This window comes from Electrophorus electricus, chromosome 10 (assembly GCF_041902795.1).
Source record: "Electrophorus electricus isolate QZ-2024a chromosome 10, ASM4190279v1, whole genome shotgun sequence".
NCBI lineage: Eukaryota > Metazoa > Chordata > Actinopteri > Gymnotiformes > Gymnotidae > Electrophorus > Electrophorus electricus.
The window spans coordinates 15,184,572-15,203,370 of NC_137506.1; the positions used below are offsets into that span (position 1 = coordinate 15,184,572).

Genomic DNA, 18,799 nt, shown 5'->3' on the forward strand with positions numbered 1-18,799 from the left:
TGCCCGCGCGCACGCGGAACAGGCGCGCGCGTCTTAACAGCAGTGTCCTCTGATCGCGCTGTTACTCGGTGCTCCGCCATGGCGTTGACTTCATCTGCAGCCAGACCGTATCATATAATTATCTTTGGGGCGTCTGGTTTTACTGGACAGTTTGTGGTCGAGGAGGTAGCCCGCACCTCTGCCGAGGGTCCGAGAGGAGCTGTGAGATGGGCCTTGGCTGGGAGGAGCAGAGCCAAGCTGGACAAAGTTCTGGAGCAGGCGTCTGAAGCTTTAGGTAGGACCCGTTCCTCCGTGGGCATTGTCTCTAATCTAAAATATATGTTATATATTTTATTCTTTATATACATTTTTTTTTTCCTGGATAATACGTGAGGGGAGTCGTTAGTTACCGGGAGGCCTACCTAACGCTAGCTAAGTAGCTAGCTAACTAATCATCACAGCTTTCACAAATGCAACCATAGCTAGTAACTATCTTGCTCAAAAGTCTTTAAAAAACAGTTGTTCACTGAGCAGCCTTTTTTTTGTCATGTAAACCCGTCTAAATAAACCTTGGACAGAACAATAACTATCGCAGTTTAGCACTGGAATGGTTTCCTCTTCGTCGAATTATTGGAGCCGTCACAACTTGCGTTAACAGACAGTTATGGGGTCATTTCAGGACAGCAGTGGTGACTTATCATTATTGATGGGACTTGACTTTGTCCCAGTCGTATGAACCACTCAGACCTTGACTCTAGTCTGTTCTACTTGATCAGTACTTAGCATTTACATAGAAAATATGCTTACCCTTGATTTTATCTACCATATATGAAGTTTTATTGAAGCGAACAATGTCTTGGTCTTTGGCCACAGTGATCTCTAAAGGGCTGTTGTGTTATCCTGAACAGCTGATGGAAAATAATATTCCAGTGACACATTCAAGCTTATCTCTTTTCTTGGCTTGTTGTGGATGTTCTATAATGATGGATGGAACAGTTGTTCTTGTGGCTTATTTTAGTCATCTAAAGCCCCTTTGGTGAGCTGAAAGGACACTGATGGACTATGGCTTGTTAACCAGCATATTCTTGCATGCATGAAATAGCATATTGGATATGCTTCATTGTTGGTATTGCTGTAACATTCAGTGGTATTATTACTTGCATTTAATCTGGGAATTGAAATGGAAAAATGCTTACCTAATCTTGTTCATTTTATTTTCAGGACTGCAGGCTTAATAAAATGTACTTTATTTTGTGACACACTGATTGTGGCCTGTTTCCAGGTAAGCCAGAGTTGAAGTCAGAGGTGGATATCATCGTGGCTGATGTAGGAGAACCAGACTCTTTAGCGGCCATGTGTAAACAGGGTGTAATTGTTCTCAACTGTGTGGGACCAGTAAGTAGCTAACACAATGCATTTGATTGTGGGCCTCGGATGACTTTGGAGGTTGTGTTAAATTATATGGGTGTTCTCATGAATGGAGAATCCTGTACGTGATTAGTGCATCCTTAACCAAACGCTAATAGCAGCTCTGCACCCCAGGCTTTGCAGCCTCAGGCAGAGATGTATATAATGTATTACCACGCCGTCTGCGTTGTCATCATCTCGGGTCATGGCATTTGTACGTTGATCCAGCCTGTCCTGCCATGGTCCTGGTACAAAAAACACCAGCATCCCAACATGAGCGAAATGTGAACCAAAACATGTGGTTAGATAAATGTGCATGTGACACATTTAGAAAGGGGTTCCACATAGTATGTGTATGAAACTAGTCACTTGCCTATCTAAACTATAATGATCCCAATGTGCTGCCTACTCTGAGGTATGTCATGTCATTCCAGTACAGATTCTATGGAGAGGCAGTGGTGAAGGCGTGTGTGGAGAATGGTGCCCACTGTATAGACATTTGTGGAGAACCGCAGGTATTTCAGCACCCGAACTTCCTTTGGTCCAGTCAGTCATCGTCTGCCATGTAATGTGCATATTTAGCATCATTTCAAATTAAAAGCTTATTTGTAATTAAGTAAAACATTAAATACTCTGATTTTTCTACAGTAATATCAGTGTCGTCATTTTGAAAGTATTGAGTACAGAGTTGACGCTCTAAGGGGCGGCTGTGTGTTCGTGTGTTTGTACAGTTTCTGGAGGGCATGCAGCTAAACTACCACAGCCAGGCAGCAGACAAAGGGGTATACATTGTAGGAAGCTGTGGTTTTGACTCCATACCTGCTGACCTGGGTGTTCTCTACACCAGGGACCAGTTTAAAGGTGTGTCTCAGGCCTAGTTTAAAGGTGTGTCTCAGGCCTAGTTTAAAGGATCTCAGGCCTAGTTTTGCAGATGCTAACATGCTGTTAGTCTGTATTTCCATGGTTATGTCTCTTTCTGGGTAATATTAAGGAATCATATTCCTTATTGTGAGACTCTATGGTAAAGGTTTTCTGGATGTTAACAGTGTGATGTGGTTTTATTTAAAAGAGCGGGTCCGCATTGCTTCATGTATTTAATTCTTTTCAAGATATGATGATACATCAACCTATAGTTTTAAACTCTATTTTTGTGTATGTTTCTAGGCACTCTTACGGCTGTGGAGAGCTTTCTGACAGCGAGTACAGGGCCTGAGGTTGGTGCAAAATGATCTTGTGATTTTCTTCTAGAGCGGGCCGTACCATGAATCAGCTCAATTGCTGTGTGTTTGGATTTGCCCACAGGGCGGCTGTATCCACGATGGCACCTGGCAGTCGGCCATCTATGGCTTTGCAGACAGTGGAAAACTGAGGAGCCTGAGGAAGAAGTTTGATCACAAGCCTCTACCTGTGGTTGGAGCCAAAATTAAAAGAAGGTGTGCTTAGCAGGTTTTATTAATTACTTATTCATAGTGTTTTTGTGCCCATTTGGGAAGAACTCTGAAATGCAAAGACAGTTAAGGGGTATTTCTGCCCTGTATGGGTCAACAAATTGTTAATCTTTGTGTTTTATATTAATTACTATCAAAAAGCTTCAAGATCCCTTCAGATATCTCAGAACCCCTTGAGGTACAATCCAGGCTGAACACCACTATTTAAAAAGCAAAACCACAATTTTGTGTGTTTCTGTAGGAGCGCCCTGTTCTTTAGTGATGAGATCCAGCAATACTCTGTTCCCTTCATGGGTGCAGATCCCTCTGTGGTTAAGAGGACCCAGCGTTTCCTGGCTGAAGAGCACAACAAGACTCCAGTTAGTCACACCAACCACCCATTAATGATGTCCAGTAAAACAGCTCATATGCTAATGCTGCTAATAATGTACAAAAAACAAAGGGAGGACACACACATGAAAAGATGTGCTGACTGGCTGATGCTAGCTTCCCCTAGTCATGTTGGCATATTGAGATGAACTAAGCAGAAGCCTTGTTTTGGAGTGAATGGAAATGCTCCCGAGTGTGAAGCCAGTGTTTCGGTCATCAGGTGCAGTATGGTGCTTACGCTGGGATAGGAGGAATCACCTCGGTCATTAAACTCCTCTTTGCTGGAATGATGTTCTGGTTCCTTGTGAAGTTCAGCTTTGGCAGAAACCTTCTAATTAAGGTAAGACGCTTTTGTATTCTTGAGCAACCTGTGTGGTCGTATTGGTATGGTCATACATTGATGCATATGGTTTTACCTTTGCAGTTCTGTCTTGTAGTTTAATGTGAAAACAATGTTATTTTGGTGTGTAGTTTCCAGAGTTCTTCTCTTTCGGCTTCTTCTCCAAGGAGGGTCCAACTAGAAAGCAGGTATGATGCACCATTATCAATTAGAAAAACAGTATAATGAATAGGTATGACTCACTGTTGTCAACTACACATCCGATCACTTTTTAGCTACACTATTAAGTATCAAATACTTTGATACTGTAAAAAATCTTTCAACTTGGGCTGCATTTTCTTAGCGCTTGAGTCGCAAGCAACATGTTCTTCCATGGACTGCAGTGTTAGAAAGCTCACGTCTCTAGCGGACGGCCATGTTGGAATACTAACATTTGGTGGTGCTTGTGCAGCTGGAGGGCTCGTCTTTCAGGTTTGCCTTCTTTGGAGAGGGCTACACTGAGGGCCAGGACCCATCGCAGGGCAAGCCAAATGCCAAGATCCGCACTCTCGTCCAGGGCCCAGGTACTGTAACGAACCTCTGTGTAACAGTGTTTTCACCTTTAATGATCACATCTTTGTGTCCCACCCACTGCTTTCTAAGATGTTAACAGGATGGTACTTATTGCTGTTTTCTTGTGTGCTGCTATGCTACAGAGCCTGGTTACGTTGCCACTCCGATAGCCATGGTGCAGGCAGCCATTACCATGCTGAATGAGCCCAATTCCCTGCCTAAAAAGTGAGTGAGATTAGAACGCTGTGCAGTCGTATCTCCTGCTCAGTTAGTGATGGGAGAAATGGGAGGAAGGGATTTTGTTGCAGAATTAAATTTGCCACACTTTTCAGAGGCTTTAATATTTGTTTAAACTCTGCAGGGGCGGAGTCTACACTCCTGGAGCTGCTTTCGCCAACACCACCATCATCGACCGCCTCAACAATCATGGCATCCAGTTCTCTGTGCTCGAAGTCAGTTAGAAGCAGAACTTGGTCTGGCCTGGTCCCAGCACATCTCCATTTACTCTGATGTAGGGAGAAAAATAATTAGTTAAAGCTCACTAAAGACCTGGATACCCTAAAGAAATGCGGAAAAAAAACAGCAACATGCTTCATTCCTTTCTAAATACTTCTTTCTGGTTGTCCTGATAATAGGAAACATGAAGAAAGTTTGTCTCGGAATGTCCTTCCAGATTTGAGACATTCTTGTCAAAGCCAAATTCACATGAGTAGAGGTTGCTCTTCAGTGTATCCAGATCTTTAATCCACGGTTTCTGTTTTGCAGTTTAGTGTTGATGCTTGTCTAACCTGTAGAATGGCATTTGCAAGCTGTTTATCTCCTGTACTCTACATCATTTGACTTCTGCAGCTTTTTAGGTTTTTTTTGCAGGGGGGGGTTTGAGATGATAGTGCAAAAGTAACACACTTGGGCTAACAGCCACAGAATAGAGTGATTGATTAAACGTGAATAAAACACACTTTCTAGAACAAGGTTCCAAGTCTTATAAAGACTTTTTTTGATAAGCATTTATTAGGTAGGATGTGACCAAAAAACAGGAAGAGATCTAGGTTTCAGAATCACTGTTATAGATGTAATAACTAACTTGTACAGTCATGAAGGTAGAGGAATTCCAAGGATCAGCTCAGTGCATGCTATGGTGATGACCTCTGCCCTCGAAGGACAAGGATCCACAAGGCTGTGTGTACTGTGCCTATAAGCTTTCCTGCTCCATCTGCCTGCTGCTGCTGTTTGTTTCAGATCTGAATAAAACATAGCCACATCTACTGGAAGTGCACTTTGTGAAAATCCATTTTTCCCCCCCATTTCAATATTCGTGACACAATGAACTAAGGATACAAAGAAGTGGAAGCTAGTTTAGGAGGTAAGTCTAAATAGATAGATCTTAGCATCTCTACTGAGCTAGGCTTAAAAAAAAAGAAAAAAGTTCTAGTTAAGTGCCTTCGCTCAAGCAGCAAGTCAAGTCAGATTTATTTATTTAGTGATTTATGTAGCAGCATCTCAAAGCAACTTAACGGATGTCTGGGTGTCATGTAAACCTTAATGGAACCTGTAGGGGAAAAGTCTCCAAACTGGGACCAGACACAAGGAGAACAATCCTAGATCAGGACCAGCCTCCAGACTTGTCTCTTTTCCTGCGCACGATGGTTGCCACTTCCTGTTTCAGCACACTCACACACTGCTCCAGCTGTTCCCCAAAATCCTTAAGCAGATGAGCATGTTCGTCGACAAACAGCCGCAGACCAAGCAGGTCTGCGTCCTCCTGGAACACCCCCGACACAAAACGTAAACGTTAACAAAAGACACTGCCTGCCTCCGAAGGGATACCTTAATAAGACGTGTTACAGTTCTCAGGTCAATTTCTAACGAACCATTTCCCTGCTCTACAAGACTTTGAAGCATGGTTTTTGAAAAAAGATGATAGGTTTGATGAGGCCTGAATGTTGTAATGGTAGAGGGTAACATCCTGTCTACTTACACTGGGTCTGTGCCTTTGTAGCCTCAGCAGTTGACCCCTGACAGACGTCATACTGTGGTAGAAGACCTTCAGTGCCCGAGCCAACTGGGCATCGCAGCTGGTCCGGAGACTGCTCCTCCTCTCCCGACAGCCACGCCCACTATCCACACCTGCAACCAGGACATAATAGAGAAGTGTTCACACAGTGCCTCAGTGTTACACCACTTCTCCAGAGGCAGGCACAATCCAGCCATATAACTGTAGTTCATTAGGATGGAAAGGCCAAGAAGCGACTCTACATGAGCGATTTCTCAGAATGTGCTGGAATCTCAGCTGGCAGGTGCAGATGGGTGAGCTGTAGAAGCTTCACACTTTCACAGCTGCGTACCGCGGGCAGACAGCAGGCTGAGTGCACCACTGAGGCCGGACGCACCCAGCTGCTCCCGTAGAGCTCTGTTCTCCTTCCTGAGTGCCACGTTAGAGCTCTTCAGCTGCTCCAGGTCCTCTTGGAGAGCTTGCAGAGATGGGTTCAGCTCTGAGCCTGCACTGTCCACTGCCTAAACACAAACACAGAGACAGCATGATGAAAAACAAGACTGAGTTCACCCATGTGCAGATCCTGTGCACCTTTTTATTTGAATCATTTACAGTCAAGACTTTACATCATTTACAGTTTTCTGAGGACGTATAATTCACTTGAATAAGGAGTGAATGTTGCAAAAAACAGGACAAAGGGTAGTTTTAACTAGTAACAGTGCAATGTAAATTTAACAATAACTTCCATGTTCTACTGACCATGTTTTCTGAAATGGCAGCTGTATCTATGATGATACTGTCTTCTGGAGTCACCATCACACCATTCAAGCAGATCACTATATCTGAGCATCCCTCTACACACAAAGTTAAAAATTAAAACAACACCTAAAAATGCAAAGAATTCAGAGAAACTACACATCAGTATTTCCTACACACAAGTCATCCTAATCAAATTTGACCTCTAGATCATCTTTTTTATCCCTGAAAAAAAAACAAAGAAATATCTAGACTTCCATCCAATCCAAAAGCCAAGACAGAGGACTGATGCTTTGGAAATGTGTGCTCACCCTGCAGTCCCCAGAGCTGTAGCACGAGGGCGCTGTTCTGCAGGTAGTTCAGCAGTGCAGGGGATGTGTTCAAAGCTGTGAACTGCACCCTGTGCTGCAGCAGCGGGTTCGCATTGTGCCACATGGCAGGCGTGTACAGGGGCTGCGGGCAGTCGAACATCTGGAACCTACCAACAGCCGTTCAGAACTCACTCAACAATTGGTTCACTTGTATTGGTTGTACAGGGAACAATCAGCTCATTTGCTTTCATTGTACAGGGAACAATTGGTTAGTTTTTATTGGTTTTAAAGGGATCAATCATTTGTTTGTGGTGGTTGCATACAAGTTTTGCAATGGCAGGCATCCTTAGTGGACACTCTCTCAGAAGGACACCAAAAATTCTTGTTTGCTGGTATTCTTGAAAGGGTGTGTTCATTATTGGCCACTTACAGGGATAACCGGAAGAACTGTAAATTCTTTATATAAAGATTTGCCAGATACCTGGCAGTGTTTAGACACAGCCCGAGAAACATTGTTGCCACTCCAACATACAGAAATCTTTGTTCTGATCAAACAAACTGTAAGCCCAGTTTCCAGAAGAATGTTGGACTGGGCAAAGCTAGTAATGTGTACTCTGGCACCTATTATAATTTGAATTTCAAGTTTAAGCAAGCAGCCACAAGCCCACTATGTATATCCCTGGTACTTTTCAACAGGTACTGACCCAATCTGCACACCGCGGTTACGGGCTTCTCTGAGCCAGCGCAGACCACAGCACCGGTCCAGAACCAACTGGAAGTCCAGACGTTTGCCCAGAAGCTCAGTGGGATCGATCAGGATATCATCCTCACCCAGTGGCCTGAACGCACACACACATACACACAAACACACAAACACATAATAGCAAAATAGCATGAAACTCAGCATGAGACACACTTTCATTTTACTTCATTATCAACCCCAAGGGCAGGCCTCAGAGCTGTGGAGAATATAACTGAACATTTCAGACACTAATATCTAATAACTAATAGAAACTCAATAATATGTATTTAGCTAGAAGATCTGCATGATAGTTCAACACTGACAGAATCCAACATTCTTGAGAGAAAAACAGCTTTTTATGTTCGTATTATTATTGCTCACATCTTTCTCTTAACCTGATGCATTTACATGTGTGAATATAAATGGCACATTCCTTATCTCACTACACTATGGGAGATAAGAGTAATGTTACCCACAATCCTGTTGGGTGGCAGGGCACCAGCTGTATCTGCAGCATGGCCTCCTCTGTGCCCTCTGACCCCACCACTTCTACCTGTTCCTCCACAGGAATGTGGAAAGGCAGGGATTGGAGCCAAAGGTGGGCACTACCCAGGTGCAGGGGCTCCAGCGGATCCCAGAAAGGGTCTTTCTCTCTGGACAGAGGAGGCATGTCCGCCCCTTCGCCAACCTCCGCTTGCTGCTGGTACAGCTCCTCCATTAGAAACTTGCGGTTGATGAACTTGGCCTTGGACCACATCCATACCTACAAGCAGAATTTGTGTGTGAATGGTTAAAAAGAGGTTTGTGGGGGAAAAACACTACATGCTTAGACAACACAACACTTTCTCTTAACTCTCATCTCCTTTAAACTGACTTCTACTCTTTACCTTTCATCTCAAAAACAGGATGGAGGCCTCTGGCAGTGAACAAACAGTTCTGAGGTGTTACTGATCCAGTTCAGAAAGTAAAATCTATCTCCAGGACTTTGTTTCAACCATGTGGATTTGCCAATTAGCACAAGCCTATAACATTAGTGTAATTCACTGGCTGATACAAAATCATGGCAGACTTTTTACTTTGCAGTTTGCTTCATAGGGGCACTATACTCTTGGTTAATGGAGAGTAGCACTACACTCTTACATTTACATGACATTTACAGCATTTAGCAGGCGCTCTTATCCAGAGCAACTTACAAAAGTGCTTTGTCATTTACTCATAGAATACATCCTTGTCAGTACAGTAGGTTACAGTCTAAGATATCAATGATCTAGAATACTGTTGAAATACAGGGATCAGTGCTGATGCCTAGAAGTGCAAACTACATAAGCTCTATTTCAGGCAACAATCAGTGCAATTAACAATAAGTACTAGAGTTAGTCAACCTAGGATCAGTCAACATCAGTGCAATAAACAATACCCTACAATAAGTACTAAAGTTTTAGTTAGTCAACGAAGGAGCAGGATCAGTGGTCATTTAAATATTACACAAAGAGATGGGTCTTCAGTCTGCGTTTGAAGACCTGCAAGAGACCAAGTTGTCCGGACAGCAAACAGAAGTTGTTCCACCATCTAGCAGCAAGGGCAGAGAATAGTCTTGAGGCTTGTCTCCCATGAGACTTGAAGCATAGTATTTCCAGCCGAGCTGTACTTGAGGTTCTAAGTACTTGAGGTATGGATTGAGCTTTGACCATTGACATCATGTTTGTAGGTTGTGGTCCATTTCTTGGCTTTGTAGGCAAGCATCAAGGTTTTAAATCTGATGTGCGCAACTACTGGAAGCCAATGAAGTGAGCACAACAGTGGAGTGGCACTACACTCTTGGTTTTATAACTCATTCATATTCTGTTTTAAATAAAATATCCAGAATAAATATTTCTTTATTTTTTCCCTTCAAAATAAGCCCTTGATGTACATGTTTATTTCTTTAACAGAGCTCTCACTCAACCACATAATTCATGATTAATTTAGGTGTTTCAGTGCTTGCATGCTGCTTTGGCCAAGTTGGTTACATTACAACAAATAAACTGAATGCTTGGATCACCTGTTTCCTCTCCACACACGTCACCCTGACCGCAATCTCCTTCTCCAGGTCATGCCCCTTCGAATCAGACATCGCGAGGTTCTTAATTTCCAGATTAAATTCCACCCCCTAAAATCGAAGACTCAAATAATACCAGAGCAACAAAAACTGCAGAATTTCACAATGCTGACTGAGTGAAATACCCAATGGGTACTGGGAATGGGAAAATTGCTTTAAAGCCAGTCACCTTGTTGAGTTCCTGACTCATTTGGTTCGCCTCGGCTACCATGGGCATCAGCCTGATGTAATCATAGAAGGCCGCCAGAAGACTGGGGTTGGACTGGACAGGTCCTACAATAACACAATCACACCTTTAATCTAGGCAATCCTGGAGTGAGGGAATACTCATATTTCCCTCAATATATGTCACATTTCCATTAGTACATTTTACGCTTCATAAACAAATACACTTGCACACACACACATACTTTGGTCCTGCTTAGCACACAATGAGTGAAGATGGATGCCTTCAGCAGCTGCCAATTCAGACTGGAAGTAGTCATAGTCGAAGCGACTCCAGTCATCTGTGGCCCGGTCCGTGGGGAAGCCGATAAACAGGTAGGTGTTGTTGGAGCCCAGGATGAGCCGGTCCTTCCCAGACAGTGAACAAAGCCACAACTGTCCTACCAATTCAACTAATCTAAAACCAGGTGACGATGGCCACCATCTCAGATATCACGTAATGCCTATATGACATCTTACAGAACCCTAGTCTAAATGATGGAATTTAAAAATTAAAAAGCCAGTAAGAACTCATTTGAAATGTTTAACTGGAAAAGCCAGAAGGGAAAATGGGCTGACATTTGGGACACACCAGATGCTGCAGTTCTGTTTTCTGAGTTATGGGTATGCCGTTGACAGTGACCTTTGACCCGGACACTGGAGTAACTGTCACTCTGTGCTGCTGATTGGAAAATATGGCATGTCTCTTCTGAATACTGTAGAGAAACAACACACAAACACAGCTTATACTAACTAAACTGACAACAAATTCACACATTTAAGAAATCTCTGTAACTTCTAGCTCCAGTATAAGTACCATATAAAGTGGAGAATATTCCTAAATACACTGATGTGCCAAAAGTCACGGGACAGGAACTAGTATTGTGTAGGCCCCACTGTAGCCTGATATAGCACATCAGCTCAACGTGGCATCAATTCCACAAGTGGAAAGTTGACATCTGAAGGGATGTTGAGCCATGGCTGTCTGGACAGCCACCCATAGCTCCATGGTATTTGGAGATTCACAATCTTGGGTACGAAAGGAACTCTGAACCACATCCCATAACTTCATATCAATCACATATTAGGCTCCTGTCAGGTGAATGTACAGGCCACACTATTTATTGGAACGCTCCAGGATGCTTCTCGAACCATTTCTGGACAACCTGGGCCCAATGGCAAAGGGCATTATCCTGCTGGAATATCCAATTGTTGTTGGGGTACATGAAGTCTTTGAAGGGCTGCAAATGGTCACCAAGCAGTGAAACGTAGTGGGCACTTTTCAACCCAACCCATGCCCTGGGAACACAACATGTTGCCACTCCTCTAGGGTCCAGCAACATCACAAGCCTAGCTGAGGTGCTGTCTGTGGTGTTGACAGAGGCACTCTGGTGGATATTAGAGGATATCTTTCCTGTTTTTGGAAGTAATGCTTTTGGAGGTTTTTGGAAGTGATGCTGCTTCCTGTTTTCAGCATACTAGCCCTTACTGCTCTCTAGCTGTTTATCAGTTTTTTCCTTGGACTTAAGAACATTCTAACTGTAAACTGGCAACTTCAACCAGACATTGAAAACTACAACAAAACTACATCCAAAAAACTACTAAAAATGTAAGTAACATTTTGCTTTTTGATCATGGCCGCTTCCATTCTCCTTCAATGCACTGACTGCAACATTTTTAGCTATTCTTCATCCGCCGTTAGCAATAGTTTTATTTGTGAGAAATGTAGATTAATTGCTAGTCTGATGGAGAAGATTTTATCATTAGAAGTGCACATCCCGACCTTAGAGTGTGTTATACCTATTGAGGAACCAGAAGTACAAGCTCTGCATGCCTTATGGGAAGTTAGCAAGCCCTGAACTCTGCCAAAACAGCCCTCGCAGCGGGGAAATGGGTGACGTTACGGTGAAATAGCCAAGCTTCGGCTTGCCCATGGGAGAACTACACATCCCTAATTCGTGTGTCCAAAAAGTTTGCACCACTCATATAGGCACCCACTGAGAAGCCTGTTGAAAGAGCTCTGGTTGTAGAGCACTCTATTTTTCAACACGTGGAATTAGCTAGGCCTTTAGGGACACCAGCTGCTGTAGTTAGCTGTATACCCGGGGTCTTAGGGTCTTAAAGTCTTAAGCAAGCATAGATTCTCTAAGATAAGTTATTCACATAGGAGCTAAGAGATTAGTAAAAAATAATACTGAAAAGGTGTATAAATAAGTGAACGCAATGTCTGATGCTGTAGTATGCTCTGGTCCCGTCACAATGCAGCAGGGTGATATAACGCACAGCCAGTTATCTGCGTGGAACTGCTGGATGTCCACGTGGTGCTCACAAAATAATGTGGGATTTATACATAATTAGACCACAGCTGAGGGCAAGCCTGGCCTTTTAGGGCAGGATGGTATCCATCCTACCAGAACAGGGGCCAGGCTGCAGACAAAGAGGCTAAACCAACCATCACCTGGTAGCTACGTGACGGCACCCGAGGTTCATTATATTGACACTTTGTCTGTTCCCAGAGCTAAGTAGAAATACAGAAAACAAAGAAAAACATCTAACATCTAAAGCACTCAAGTACACAGCTTTAAACGAAGCAAGTTCTTCTGGCTACACCACCCTCGTCTTAACTGGCCATGGAGGCGGTACTGCAGTTATTTATGACACGAGGCATTAACCATTGATCACATCACATCACTCCTATCCTAGCTACTTTACATTGGCTCCCAGTAAAATTTCGCATTGATTATAAAATACTTCTAATGACTTAAAAAGCACTGAATGGTCTTGGCCCACAATACTTTATAGAACTCCTAGTGCATTATGATCCACCACGCCTGCTTAGCTCAAAAGGTGCAGGCTCTTTATTAGTACCAAGAATAAGAAAATCTACCGCAGGGGGCAGAGCTTTTTCCTGTAAAGCGCCCACACTATGGAATAACCTTCCTATAAATATTCTAGACTGAGACAGAGACTCAATATTTAAGGCTAGGCTGAAAACCTCTGTACAGTCAAGCATATTATTTACTACATCCAATCTTAGGTAAAGGTGTAGATCTGGGGGTCCATAGACATTGGAGTTATGGTAAACCGGGATGTTATGATGCAGTCTCTTCACCTCTCTTTTGTCACTCAAGTTTGTTGACTGAGAGCGGCGGAGTGCTGATGTTCCAGGGTGCCCTCATACCTGTGGTTCCTTCTGGCTCTATCCTTTAGCTAGATCTGTCTGAGTCCATCTTTGCACATTATAGTTACACACCCTCGTAACTGGACATGCCTAATAATCTGTTCTCTTTCTGCTGAGGTACACCTACCCCTGATGTCATGATGTTACGCAGCCTCAACCCATATCAGCTGCCATGGCTACTCCCACCACCCCCTGATGCCCCCTGTTGTAGCCCACCACACCTCCACCCCAGCCAACTATTTTTCCATTGCCCTTGATGAATGTTCTCTTGCAGGATGGGTTTCAGACAAATACACACCATTGGGACTAGACTAGGACCTCTAGAAAACCAGACTAGACATTAATTGCTTATTTTTTCATTTTATTATTATTTATTTTTCTCTTAAAATTGTTACTATTGTGATTGTTGTCGGCCAGAGGAGGATGAGCCCCCCTGTTGAGTCTTGGTTCCTCTCAAAGTTTCTTCCTCATGCTCTAGGGAGCTTTTCCTTGCCACTCTAGCCCTTGGCTTGCTCACTGGGAGCTTGGACTTGGACATTTGTAAAGCTGCTTTGTGACAACATCCGTTGTAAAATGCTCTATATAAATTAATTTTGATTAGTCTGCTCCCATATCCCATGGAAGCTAAACAACATTGCACTGACCTATGGTATATGCATGTGGAGCCTCCTGCATTGAATGTGTATGTAATATCTGCCACTTGTCTCTTTGCAGGGACAATTTTAGCCAGATGCTGCCAATCATGATCAGTAAGCACCCATAGATGGTCATTGCACCCATAGATGGTCTTCTGTGAGTGGTAATGCCTTCTATGATGTATTCCTTGTACACAAGTGACACTATGGATTGAGGAATGTTAAATGCCCACACAATTTCTGAAACAATGGAATGTGCCATCCGTCTGGCACCCACTAGCTTGTCTTGTTTGAAATCCGATAATTTACGCCGCCTTGCCATGAGCATGCAGGCCAGTGACCATTCTCAATCACAAAACAAAATCTCACACTTGATATAGGTGTGGATTCAATCTCACTCACAAAATAACACCTCACAATTTATACAGGTGTGGGCATTCCCAAGTCGTACCTTCTCAACCCTAAGGTAATGCCACTTCATAAAATACTTCATTATTTACATACTGCTATCCCATGACTTGTGCACCTCAGTGTATGTATTAAGCAATGTCAGTTACTTAAATGGGCAAACCATACCCCAATCCCCTGAGTGGTATGGATTTGGGTGAACTGTCTTCCAGACCAACATCCCAGTTACCTTAAATTTAAGAAAAATGGGTAAGTTAGTATACCCATTATTTTATTTCTAAAGCACATTTAAAACAACAGTGGTTGAACGAAGTGTTGTACATACTCAGGAAAACAAATCATCATCAGTAATCAAACAATTATTACATACAGATTAAAGACGCAAAAATGCTGAGTTATTGTGAGAGCCGAGCAAAACCACTGACCCTCCTGAATGAAAAGTTTGATGACCCCAGAGAGCTGAGCGTCTTCGTTAACGTTCAGCATGTACGGGTACATCTGCACCATCCTCCTCTCCTACCAGCACAATGGCAGACAAAAAGAGAGAGACAGCAAAAGAGAGATAATGGAGCACAACAGAGCGTGCAATTTTATCATCAGGACATGTGTTCCCAGCTCGTGACAGTCACAGTGTGTTTTTATTAATAATTAGTACAAGTTAATGTCAGCATAAGCAGACAGACAATCTACAGACCCACAGATCACAATCATGCATTACAAGGTGAATTTTATATAAAATTCCATCACAGGTGTTTCCAGTGAGTATGTAATATTGGTTTATTGTGCACTACCTGTGTAATGTTAGTGTACTGAGTCTCCCAGTCTTTAAGAGCCTCCTGTAAGTGCTGCTCCCACAGTGTCTGAATTGCTCTGATCTGCAGCTCATTGTGAGTCAGCAAACGTCGCAGTTCCTCTGCACATAATATATAGATAGAACTTTAGACAGAACTTTAAATGGGTAGAACTTTAGATGTAAAAATGTAAAACCTTGACTAATAACCAAGAAAGTCTATCTGATAATTTGCACAAAGTCTCAGCAATGTGAAAACTTAAAATTGCAAAATCCTTTTTTCCTCTCCAAAAGGTATGTGCAGTGGTGAGTACTTGTCTCTTGGTCTGTTTGCCGGCCCTCCTGGTCCAGTCTGCTCAGTCTCAGGAGCAGCCTAGCATTTTCTGCCTTGAGCTCTTTAACCAGGCGCTCTGTGGGGCCCTCGTTCACCACAGCCTTGTTCTGGATGCGCTTGGCGCTGCCAACAGAACAACATTACAACACACCATAGAACATTACAAAACACCACCTTTACAGCACACCAAAGAACATTACAGCACGCCAACATTACAACACAGTATCATCACACCACGCCAACATTACAGCACACCAGACTGCATTAAAGTGTTCATGCTTTGGATAAATTCTCATGCCCAACATAGAATGAACAGGAAAAGCAGATGTTAGAAGGACATACCGCTCTGCATAGCGTAGGGTGGAGATGGACTCTTCATAACAAATATCTGCTGGACTCACTGTTGCAATCTGAACACAAGGGATAAGTGGAACACAAGGCCAAGAGCAACACGTTTGGCTCATCATAGTCTGACTTCCCATTAGCTCTTACTCTAACACTGGTTTAGCACAGTTGATAAAGAACCAGAAAAGACAAAGCAATGTCACCATGACAGTACGACTGTTTCCGCCCAGTGCAGACTGCAGGAGTTTGGTCAGGATCGAGTCTCTGTAGGGAATATGTACCGCTTTCTTCCCCAAAGACACGTCTGCCAAAGCACTGTAGGAAATCAAAAGCAGCATAAACACTCAGAACTGTCATTACAGACCAGAGAGGGTTTCAGAAGTTTCCATAATGTATTTTGTCATCTTTATTAGATTATACATGGGCATTTTGATGTTAGTTCACTTTAAAAAGAGTATAAAAGAAATGAATGAGCAAACAGAACCACAAGAAGCTCCTCAGATGACAAAATCCATCTGGAGATTTTGAAAAAAACTGATCCATAGGCTTTCTTGGATTAAACAGGAAAATGTTAATATGCTCCAGGTGTTTATGCAGACCTGATAACATTGCCCAGAGTGGTTAAACTGAGATTAATGGCTGTGCCTTCTTTCAGTCGGTCGACCTCTGACCCCGATGACCTCTGCCTCTCACTGCCTGCCAGGTCTACGAGGTTAATATTGGACTGCTTTGTGATGCATTCCTTAGAGAAGATCTGTGGTCACAGAGGACAGGAAAACTACAATTTACATCTAATACTAGTTATAGTAACGCTCAGTATGAGACGTGGTAACATTTACTAGCAACACTTAACGGAGCACTCAAAAATTATCTTGCTGTTTATTTCTATTCAAATAAATTGTACTAATCCTCATAAACCTCTCGCAAATTAAGAGAAACTCTGACATCTTGCTGCCACAGGCAGCTAAAAGCTGTCCGAGCACCAGCACCTGTTTGAGCTGCACGATTATGAGCATGTGCGAGCGGCTGCTGTTGGTGTTCATGCGCGTGGCCGCGGTAGTGCGCGTGCGCGTGCCCTGCTCCATCAGCCGTTCCACCTGCACAGCGCTCTCGCACGGGACCTTTCTAAGCCCCTCCACGTAGAAGCCCCTGTGCTGCTCCTCCCGCACGCGCAGGCCGCCAGGAGAACGACTCGTCTTGGAAAGCAAGTCGATAACCTGAGCAGAGCAGGTCGCGCTGAAGCGGATCACTGCAAATTATTTACCACCACGCACGCCCACAGAGTGCTGTTTGCCACCTCTTCTCACTTTTAGTGTAAACGAATAAGAAGACTTATAAAACACAGTTTGCCTTACCTGTTCATTGTAGATTTCTAGCATACTAAAGAAGACCTGAAAAAGGGAAAGATTTCATCGAGGTATATTAAAAACAATTACAGTTAGAAAAATGCACAAAGTTGTTGTTTTTTTTCTACCACTGTTCAGTAAACCACAACACCCCCTGCCCGCCACCAAAAAAAACCCAAACAAACCAGAGGCTTACTGAAACAAATTAGACACACGTAGAATATCATAATTGAGTGAATGATCATCATTTAAACGTGGGTTGAATAAGAGACCTGGCACTGTCGGCTGTCCTGGTGACTCTTGATGAACTGGAACAGCCTGTGACAGAAGGTCGGTACCAAACCCTTGTTGGGCCCATTTCCCACCATGGAGTAGCTCTTCCCAGAGCCGGTCTGCCCATAGGCCAGCAGAGTGGCGTTGTAGCCCTGCACGGCGTTTTCCAGGAGGCCTTGGCCAAGACCCTCAAATATACTTGCCTGTGTGTCATCACAAGACACTGGGTGAAGTACATTATTGAATCATCAAGGGGAGAAAAAAAAAGGCACAGCATATTTACTGCCCAATAAATGAAAAGAATATGTAAATGTGATGTTTTATCGCCACTACGATGTGGCGCGATACCTGATCTGCGTAGCGCCCGCCCGTCTCCTCGGGCAAGAACAGGCCGTCTGTGTTCCTGACGAAACCACTGTGAGACCAGTAGGCAAAGTCAAACGTGAAGGTGCGCCAACTCTGCTGGTTGCGAGGATCCTGAATGGCGAGGTTGTTGGCGCTTATGGAGATGATGCATCTTCCTCCCGCTTCCTTCTCCCTCTAGACGGTTTAGAACAGAGGAGTGACTCACGACCAACACGCAGCACGGCAATTTTGCAAAGCAAAGGGTGAACTGCGCTGTCGCTGCTTTTAAAGGCTCACTCAGTGTGTAAGCGGTCTATGTGCAAGTTCATATGAAAAACACACAACATACAGGAAAAAGCACTTTAGACTTATAATCGACAAGACTATTAGAAAGCCTTAGAATAGGAATGTTAAATGCAGTGACTGTGGTGCGTACTGACCTTATTAAATGGGCGGACACGCACCGCCACTTTCACGCAGTCTTTAGTGGCCATGTCACCTCGATTTCGCTCCGTGTTTGTGCAGTACGAGCCGAACCCAGCGAGGGACCCACGGACACACCGTAACATGAACCAGGCGAGCTTCTAACTTTCCCTCAGCTCTTTGAAGTATGAATAAATAATATACACCATCATGGCTCCAGATCACTTCCACAAAGCCTAGGTGTATAAAACTCGTATTTGCAATGCCCAAAAGCAGTGCTGCAAATTAGTATTTGGGCTACATATAGCAATGAGCTCAGCTTGAGCGTTATACCACATATACAGAACCGCTCAGTTTTGATGCACTCCTTTCTTAGCACGATAGATTCTGTATTATTTGTACCTCCGGGCAACATTACTGGAACTCGAGATATTACTTGAAAATTATTCTGTTGGACATGAAGAAACTAAGAACCATTAAAGTTCACTGGTAATTAATTAATCATTACACCAAAGCTTTC

The 18,799-nt window shown here is 43.4% G+C and overlaps 2 protein-coding genes across 4 annotated transcripts; one reads left to right on the top strand and one right to left on the bottom strand.

Annotated features, from left to right (window-relative positions):
• sccpdha.1 (saccharopine dehydrogenase a, tandem duplicate 1) lies at positions 1 to 5,366 on the top strand. Its single transcript, XM_081721867.1, has 12 exons — positions 1 to 274; positions 1,262 to 1,374; positions 1,821 to 1,901; positions 2,118 to 2,247; positions 2,551 to 2,600; positions 2,689 to 2,819; positions 3,076 to 3,193; positions 3,424 to 3,543; positions 3,675 to 3,731; positions 3,995 to 4,106; positions 4,239 to 4,320; positions 4,457 to 5,366. Exons 1-12 carry the CDS (start codon positions 79 to 81, stop codon positions 4,554 to 4,556), a joined length of 1,290 nt encoding a protein of 429 aa, XP_081577993.1. The 5' UTR covers positions 1 to 78; the 3' UTR covers positions 4,557 to 5,366.
• Positions 5,022 to 18,352, bottom strand: kif28 (kinesin family member 28). 3 transcript variants are annotated; one of them, XM_081721865.1, is made up of 23 exons: positions 18,297 to 18,352; positions 17,860 to 18,051; positions 17,511 to 17,714; positions 17,248 to 17,283; positions 16,882 to 17,109; positions 16,492 to 16,646; positions 16,096 to 16,207; positions 15,890 to 15,957; positions 15,528 to 15,670; positions 15,215 to 15,336; positions 14,849 to 14,939; positions 14,592 to 14,652; positions 10,792 to 10,915; positions 10,406 to 10,568; positions 10,165 to 10,268; positions 9,939 to 9,995; positions 8,374 to 8,660; positions 7,860 to 7,994; positions 7,156 to 7,322; positions 6,848 to 6,942; positions 6,441 to 6,609; positions 6,074 to 6,222; positions 5,022 to 5,857 (listed from the first exon to the last, which is right to left on the bottom strand). In XM_081721865.1, exons 1-23 carry the CDS (start codon positions 18,348 to 18,350, stop codon positions 5,699 to 5,701), a joined length of 3,075 nt encoding a protein of 1,024 aa, XP_081577991.1. In that variant the 5' UTR covers positions 18,351 to 18,352; the 3' UTR covers positions 5,022 to 5,698. The 3 variants fall into 3 exon arrangements, with proteins under 3 accessions (XP_081577991.1, XP_026855715.3, XP_081577992.1); XM_026999914.3 differs by having other exon boundaries at positions 9,939 to 10,046; XM_081721866.1 differs by lacking the exon at positions 9,939 to 9,995.
• Between the last annotated feature and the right edge of the window lie 447 nt (positions 18,353 to 18,799).